The 8,989-nt window shown below is 40.9% G+C and overlaps 2 protein-coding genes across 2 annotated transcripts; both read right to left on the reverse strand.

Moving 5' to 3' along the window:
- Positions 1-817: 817 nt before the first annotated feature.
- Positions 818-4,286, reverse strand: LOC106511180 (transcription factor IIIB 90 kDa subunit; the record flags this gene model as incomplete). The annotated part of the gene is given in 4 exon segments (XM_013999926.1): positions 818-991; positions 1,713-1,790; positions 2,894-3,125; positions 4,020-4,286. Coding segments are annotated over 4 exon segments (736 nt in total), but the record flags the coding sequence as incomplete, so codon positions are not given.
- Positions 4,287-7,447: 3,161 nt separating this feature from the next.
- LOC106511182 (zinc finger FYVE domain-containing protein 21) lies at positions 7,448-8,917 on the reverse strand (the record flags this gene model as incomplete). Its single annotated transcript, XM_013999927.1, is given in 2 exon segments — positions 7,448-8,495; positions 8,787-8,917. Coding segments are annotated over 2 exon segments (167 nt in total), but the record flags the coding sequence as incomplete, so codon positions are not given.
- Positions 8,918-8,989: the final 72 nt, after the last annotated feature.

Genomic DNA, 8,989 nt, shown 5'->3' on the forward strand with positions numbered 1-8,989 from the left:
GAGATGCTCAGTTTATAGAACAGATGGATCCAACAGTTTCATTGTTCCAAAATCATTTTTGTTGAATGAAAGTTAAAATCCACGGTCTGGTTAATGAGATATTTTGCTAACAGACAGGGTCCACGCTAAAGCAGGTCAAAGGTCATTGTCTCTTTTCTCTAAAACCAACATGGCAGCAAGACTCAGGTTTGTTTCATCTGAAGGAACAAAAAGACTTCAGGACCAGGACCAGAACCAGATCCAGACCCAGACCCAGACCAGAGGACAGATGTTTCACCCAGAATGCACTGCAGCAAACAGCTCCTCCCACCTGTCAGCACGGTGGTGGAGGGTCCATCTGTCTGACTGATGAAGTCCAAAAGAACTAGGATCCCAAACAGAATGGGTCTAAAAGAGAAGAACTGAGAACCAGAACTAGAACCTGAACCTGAGCAGAACTTGAATGAACTGAAACAACGACAGAAGGATGAGTGGTCCAAAACTCCTCCACAACCCTGAGAGACAGAACCACTGCTGGACCAGGAGCTGGAACCAGATCAGGAGCTGGTGAGGACTTTAGCCTCGGTTACAGAGGAGATATTTTACTTCAATGTGCTGCAGCTCAGTCTGAAAACCCCCTGAGACTCAGTCCTCCTGAGACTCAGACCCCCTGAGACTCAGTCCTCCTGAGACTCAGACCCCCTGAGACTCAGACCCCCTGAGACTCAGACCCCCTGAGACTCAGACCCCCTGAGACTCAGAACCCCTGAGACTCAGACCCCCTGAGACTCAGACCCCCTGAGACTCAGACCCCCTGAGACTGCGTCAGGAAGGATACGTGGCGTCCCCTCGGTGCGACACACCAGGTAGATGCAGGCGGCGATGATGTGGTCCATTCTGCGTCCGCGGGTCAGGCTTTTGTTCAGCGCCATCTTGTAGAAGTTGAAGGCCGTGTCCAAACAGTGCTGACTCATCTGCAGCTGGTGTCCCAGAGTGTTGATGTACTCTTTAGCTGAGGACACAAACACTTCCTGTTGGTCCACGTGTCCTTAAGTTTGTCCCAGCAGGGCCACCGTAGCTACAGTTCACATTAAACACCATGCTAATCGCTTTAGCTTCTCTGGGGAGTTTTTAATGTTACYTTAGCATCTATGCTAATTTAGTGGACTCGTTTGAGTTTTTTTTTCTTTTTCTTTTAACTCAGATTATTTCAGGCTGAAAGTGAAACTTGTTTTTCTAAAAAAAAAAACTGGATTCTGTTTGAGTTTCTGTCAAACTTTTTAGTTTTTCATGAAATCTGAGCTGAAAGTTTCAGGACCAACAGGAAGGTGCTGAGCTTCTGTTGTTGGCGAGTGGACGTCCTCTGTGCCGAATCAGGAGCTGAACTTTAGCCACTAGCTGAAGAAATTACAGKAAGCTGTTCAAGCTAAAATATTACTATCTGAAGCCACAGAAGGCAAAATCTGAAATTATTCAAATGTTAGGAAGAAGTAACTAAAATTTTAACTGTTGCTAAAAGCAGAACAGTAGCTAAAGTAGCTGAAGATGACAGAACAAGCAGCTAAAGCAGATTCTACAGAGAGATTGATTTTTTTGTAAATGACTAAAGTTACAAAACTAACAGCAGCTGAATGTTTTGATGCATAAACAGCTAAAATGATCTGTGAAACACTTGAGTTTTGGCTGATAAAAACTCAAAACTGCAGCTGGAGCGCCCCCTGCTGCTGACTCACCTCTCTGCAGAGTCCTGGCTCTGGACTCGGACCCCAGACTCGTGCCATGCCCGTCTCCAAAGAGTGGGTTCTTCTGACCTGAAAACGACAAACCAGCAGGTTAACCTCTTCAACCCCAGGATGAAATGTAACTGAGTGTCTCAGTTTTTACAAACTCTACTTAAATAATCTTTGTATCAAAATAAAGCTAACAGTTGGGAGAATTTATTAGAAGTGTCAGTATTAAAACAGCTGCTGTGGTTTTAGACATATTGAGGATGGAATATATATATATATATATTTTTTTTTCCTCTCACCTGAATAACATTTAGACGGTATATAGCCTATTTAAAACCATAATGAATCAGACTAAAAACTCTTGGAAACCATAAATCCACCTGTGGACATCACCTGTACAAAGATTTATGCTGCTAAAATGAACTGGAGCAAAGTTACAGAGGTTTTAGTAAAGAAATAATTTAGTGTTTAGTCATTCTGTACAGGACAGACCATGTTGGTAGTACTATTAATAGCGCTGACGCTATATTGCCTTATATGTATTAGCTCAGCGTTAGCGCGACAAACAAGCTAAACTGAGGTCCTCCATCCATATTTTCAGTTACAGACTGAGTCATTTTTGTGTTCCCCTCTCTGTCATGTGGATGGAGGACCTCAGTGACGAGAGGAGAACGTGTAGCGCTGAGCTAATACATATATATAGTGATAGCATCAGGGCTAATGCTAAAGCTAACAGGCTAATCTGAGGTTCTTCTTCCATGAAGCAGCTCTGTTGTCCTCCATCCATATTTTCAGTTCCAGGCTGAGTCATTTCTACCTTCTCCTCTCTGTCAACGCTCTCTGGTTTCATTTAAAAGAGTCGATCATCAGATATTGTCCAAGATTAACCTTCAGGGTGGATATAGCTCGCTAGCAGCCTCGCACCGAGGACCTATCCACGTCATCATTTACCCAGAATGCTTTGTGTGGAAATGAAATGGCTCCGTCCGTGTTAAAATATATTCTAAAAAATTTACAAAACTAAACATCCTACAGTATTTTTACAGTCTTTATTTTACAGTTAAAATAATGTTTATTAAATAAAGTCTAATGTTACAACTAATCATGGATCCTTAAGTTAAACGAAACAGAAAACAGAAAAAGCTGTTTTGCCTCTGAGGTTAAACCTGTCCTCAGTGTCCCACCTTCTGAGGACACGAACTGTCCCACAGCCAGAGACCCGCCTCCTCCGGACTCCACGAACTCCACCTCGGACACGATGATGTTGTCCTCCAAGACCGAGCCGCAGCCCATGCAGACGGCGTCGCCCCGGGCCGGGTCCACATCGATGTCCGAGCCACCGCAGGTCCTGCACACCTTGGAACTCATGGCGCCGCTGGGAGGAGCCTCAGAACACGAGCAGAACCTGAGCAGAACCTGAAGAAGGAAAGAAAATAAAACAGATTATAATTAAAACCTGGATAGAAACACTCTAAAATAAAACAGGACAGAGTGAATCAGAAGTTTTATCAATAATTAATTCATAAAACAGACCTGTTGGTGCTCAGAGTCTGAGTCCAGGACCACTCTCAGCTACTACCTCAACAAATTTTAGCTTCAGATATTTAAAAACAAATTTTAGCCATTTTTGTGTTCGCTAAGGTTGGTTAGCTGTGGTGGCCATCTTGAATCAAGTTGTCTCCAAAAGTTAATTATTAGTTGACAAACATCCAAACATTTTTTTATAAGAGTTCCCTTTAAATCTGTTCAGCTGTTCATTAGATATTTTGCTAACAGACAAACAAGGCTCAACCAGCAGTTAATGTCAGTTTTAAACAAGTCTGTCGTGCAGGCTTATCTGAGCTCAAAGTCWATGTTGAGGAGGACTCTCAGCTACTACCTCAGCAGATTTCAGCTTCAGATCTGCAGCACTGCCTGAGTTAGAGACGTGTTTGTGTTTGGTAAGGTTGKTCAGCTGTGGCGGCCATCTTGAATCAGGTTGACCCCTAAAGTGAATCAGCTGTGGGGGTCCACCTGGTTGGTGTTTTTTGAGAGTTTCATTAAAATCAAACCAGTGGTTCGAGAGATATTTTAATAACAGACAGAGACAAAAACACAACTTTAATCTTTAACTCGTTCGAGCCCGGAGCTCCTCCCAGACAGGATCGGTTCTGCAGCTGGGTCCGGTCCCCCCTGCAACGTGGCACCGCCCGGCCYGAGGCTCAAAGATGGATAATCAGTAAAGTTTTCAGTCTGGGCCGCGGACAGGACGGGGAACTTAACCCGGTTTAACACGTGCGCTGACATCAAACACAGCGTGGAGCTTCTTACCGTCAGTCCCGTGAGGCGAGTCCCTCCGCCCGCGTGGGTCCGAACATCCACCCCGCGCTGGGCGTCGACGCACCGGGAGCTCCGAGGATCTAAACCCCGCGGTGACAGCCCCGCAGCCCGGCTGAGAAAATGCTGCAACACCGCTGAAACCCTCAAAACACGGAGCACGTGTTTCAGCCGGAGCGGCTCGGACCGTACCACCTGTCTGCGGGCCGGGGGGTGGCGGGACGTCCCGACAGCTGTAATTCTCATTCTTCTTACACAAACTCCACATTTTTTATTTACTTTTTACCTTTTCAAGTATTTATTACTTTTGCAAACACAATACTGAATAAAAACGGTTTAATTATAAATTTTAAAATTAAAAATCTTTGCTAACACGGAGACACGATTGTACTTCCGGTTCTTCTCTTAAAGGGGCAGGCGCATTAAAATAAACTCAGATTTTATTTCTTTAAAATGATCCCCTTTGTCCTGTTTCTGGATTAGAACAAGAACCCAACACACAGATCTGTCCAGGGGTCTGCAAACTGTGGCTCTGGGGCCACATGTGGTCCTTCAGTCCCTCTGCAGATAAAAAAACTGACAAACATGTAAAATAATTTTTGTTTTTAAAGTGCCTGTGACATAAACATCCCTCAAATACAAAAAGTCAAAGAAAACATCGTTATACTTAAGAAACTTGACTTAATACACATTTTGTCTCATAACTGTCAGATTTTCTTTTGAACTTTGAACTGAAGTGAAACAGGAAGTGACATCAAAGGGGAACTTTTGCTCCCTCTCCTGTTATTCTTCTTCACAGATCTTAACTCTCTTCATCGAACTGTTTACATACAATGTTAACAGCTGACTAAAACATATTCTTATACACAAACAAAAACATTCACTTTCATACACGCCTCGTTGGGTTAGGTTATCTTTCAAAATAAAATTTCTTGACATAAATAAAAAAATTAAAATAAATAAATCTTCACTTAACCAGAAAATCTTCTGACCAGATGCAGTCGCCTTTTCTAACTAACTGTCCCTCACAACCATAGAGACAAAAGTCCATCAGTGTTTTCTCTCTGCAGCACTGAACATTAAAAACAAACAAAAAGAAACTTTATAACTTTACAATAAAACGTCTTCTTAAAAACAATAAATAAAATACATTTACACAAAAACTTGTAACAGGTAAAGGAACAATTTAAGAAAGAAAACTTCCTGTTTGTTTATCGAAATGATTTGAAGTCAGACTCGTTATCTCTGATACTCAAAATAATCTAAAACATCAGGTTCTTCTTTAGTCTGTTTACCTGCAGGTATTCCCTCTGACATCACTTCCTGTTATTGATGAAATATTTCAACAATGAAATGTTTTTTAATAGTTTACCAGTGGTGGGCAGCACTGACCTAAATATGAGTTCATCTAGCCCTAAAACACTAACTCAGATATTGAGGTCCTCTAATTCTAAAGCACTAAGAGTCACATGTTGTCATGTTTCTCTCTTAAAACTGCTCATTAACATCCCACAGCTGGATTTGGTTCATATTTTGTTAATATGTCACCTGGAGGATCAGTGACACATGTGAACAAAATGATTGACAGTTTTCACCCTCAGCTGTTAACATTAATGCTGATCAATAACATTTATAGACCTCAGTTAGTGCTTCTAAATTTAGCCTATAAATTTAGCAAGTGCTAATCCACTAATAAATTTTAAAATGAGCAAAAGCCCTAAAGCACTAATCAGCAAATTAGTGCTTTAGGGGAACTGTGCCCACCACTGGTTATCAATGTTACACTTTTAAAAATGCAACTGTGTCAGACTCTAAAGATTAATTTTATAGATTATTCACATTAGATTTGTCACAATAATAACTGAGCTTAAATCAGACACATCAGTTCATTTGCTGAATAAACACTTTTGATCCCTTMAACAAAATGTTCAGAACAGAATCTTAATGCTCTGAAAACTTCTGATAACTAAACATGTTTCTGCACAGAAAATCCCTAAAATATAAATACTCACTCGGGGGGTCACTCCGACCCCCCGAGGGTCTTCAGTCCATCAGACAGGTCCTGACAGTTTCACATCACTTTGGATTTAGACTCTACAGCATTTCAGAGACAAAGTTGTAATGAAAACAGCAGCAGTTGTACAAAGACTTGATTTTATTAACAGAAAGATCAAATTAAAGTATTTTCAGCAGAATAAAGAGAAGTTTAAAGACTGAGAGAATAAAATCTTCATGTGAAACAAAGCAGCTGCAGTTTCTCCTGCTCTGTGAAACACTCAGCTCTGTTTGGACCAAAACTCCTCATCAGCTCCAACATGAAGGGAAAACAGGAAAACTTCTCATTTTTGATTTTAAAACTAATTCTCTTTGTAAACTTTCACTCTATCATTTTAGATCTCAGTTCAGTTTAATCTGATCTGGTTTATTCTCAGTTAATCCAGATTAAAARTCATGACCTGATGTGAAACTGTTCCAGATTTAATCCAGAATAAATTAAAGCCTAAACCTCATGCTGATGAGAAATCTTCAGATTTAAACCAAATGTGACTCATTTTACCAAATTGAGGATTAAGTCAAATTTGTTCAAAATGACCCAAATATTATATTTTCAGATTCCTGCTTTAAAAGCTACTTTTTAATCCCTGGATCATTCTGATGTCATAAACTTATCCAGAGATCTGATTTAATTTGTCTTGTTGGTAAGATAAAATACATTGTTTGGTCTGAATCCTAATTTTATGTATATTTGAGTAATTTTTGATGTCAGTATAAAGAGGGAACCTCAAATATTTGATTTCCCACTTGGAAAGAAATAAAAACATTTCTAGCTCACATGGGAAATGTAAAAAAAATTCACGGCGTTTTTCCTCAAAATCAGTTTTTTTGTTGCTGCTCAAAAAAAAAGCTTCAAAATGTTTTTTATGATTATATTTCAGACAGTTCATTCAAATGATACGTTAAAGCATTAATTCATAATATTTTGACTAAATGAAATTTTTGCACACGTTTAAATCTGCTTATTTCTCCACTTTTGGACTCAATCCTCGTTTCAATGTGACGGCTCYCCAATATTTAAACGTTGCTCCATCTCCTGACAGGTTTTTGTGCAGATTTTATTTGTGCTGAGTCATGTTAGACCTGTTTCTGTCAGCGATTCTTCAGTTTTACCTTTAAAAAGAATCAGAAACAGACCGAGATAAAAAACGTTAACCCTGCTGAGGCGGCCATGTTAAACCGAACCACTTTCATCATGAAGACAAACGGAGGAAGAAAAGTTGACAAAAACAACTGGAATAAAATGAAGTGAAAGCGAGGCCGACGGTTTGAGTCCCTGAACACCAAACACTAAAATAAAACTCAGACGTGGTTCAGACGGCCACAGAGTGAGAAGAGAAAATACAAAACCTTCATCTTCTTCAGGGTTAAAACTGGTGCAACAACAAACACTTGGTGTTAAAGTAGGAATATTTAACAAAATCTCTCATACAAAACTTTAATACATGAAAGTACAAAAAAAAAAAAAAAAAACAATCCTCTGAAGCTTCAAACGTCTCAAAACTGCAAAGAGTTAATATTTTAGAAGAAAATTATATACAGAAGAAAACTGAAAACGTAAAAACACTGGTTTTGTGAGAAAACATCACTTTTATAAAAACATCTGTGATCAGCTTCGATTTAAAYGAGCCGTTTATCGTTTCATCAGAGAATCCTACATTTCCCAGAATGCTTTTCTGCCTCGGCTGCTTCCTGTGGACCAAAACTTTACTCAGGTTTACTTACCTTTACTACTGAATCTTCACTCTCGAAATACAAAAACATGGCCCCCGCTTCGTGTGTTTGTGGGGGTCATAATACACTAACGTGTTTGTTTCTTTTTAAAAAGCGATGCACTCAGTTGTGAGGCTGATTTAAGACACTCAGCCGTGTTCGGACTAGCCTTTAGCTCATTAGTCCCATCGGATTTAGAGGTCAAAGAGCCATCTACAACAGGTAAGACACTGACTGTTTAAATTTTAACTTTAGAACAAACGGCTCCTAAGAAGTAAAGAAAATCACAGACGTCTGTTTTTAAAGTTTTCAGGCAGGTTTGTTTCTTGATTTTAGAAGTTCTGAGTTTTAATATTTTCTTTACTTGGTTCTTTAACTGCAAACAGGAACTCAGATCTTTGTAAAAACACGGCAGCAGCTCATCGAGTTAATGTGTCGTGAATTTAAAAGTGTTTTACTGAAGCTTGACCCAAAGCTGGGATTTATCAGAAACATTTAGTATTTTTGGATCAGAACACTCGAGTTAAAGCAGGTTCTGATGGAAGAGAAGAACCAGAGGCTGGACCTTCATGAAGAGCTGCTGACAGAATCTGGACCCCGATAAACCCAGCTMAGGCGGGTCTGAAACACTTGGGTGTGTGCTGCCTGGAGGCCCGGTTCTGGTCCTCACTGGTCCCGGGCTTCGTACAGAAGTTTGGCAGCCTGTCGGGAAGAAGAAAGGAGGAACTGAGACAAACGTTTGTGGCTTTTTAACAATCAGCTCAAAGGTTTCTGGACCGGGTCAGAACCAAACCGGACCGGGTCAGAACCAAACCGGACAGACAGAGAAATTAAAAGTTTATATTTCAGTTTAACTAAATGTTTTGTGTGAGGGAAATCCTTTTCTCTTTTTCTTGATGCAGTTTCGTCTCAAACTAGATTTATTTTTTTGGCTCCAGTCCCAGTTTGGGGTCACCTTGGCTCCGCCCCCTTGGCTCCGCCCCCTCAGCTCACCTTGTGCATGGCAGCCAACCACAGGGCGGCCACCTTCTTATCATCAGCTGCCTCCAGGCGCAGCTGCTGGACGTCCTGAGAGCCCATCGGCTTGTAGTGGAGCAGCATGCCGCTGGCCCGGGCCGAGCCTCCTGCGCGCACGCAAACACACACACACACACACACACACACACACACACACACACACACACACACACCCACTG

This window comes from Austrofundulus limnaeus, unplaced genomic scaffold (genome assembly GCF_001266775.1).
Source record: "Austrofundulus limnaeus strain Quisiro unplaced genomic scaffold, Austrofundulus_limnaeus-1.0 Scaffold2570, whole genome shotgun sequence".
NCBI classification, from domain to species: domain Eukaryota; kingdom Metazoa; phylum Chordata; class Actinopteri; order Cyprinodontiformes; family Rivulidae; genus Austrofundulus; species Austrofundulus limnaeus.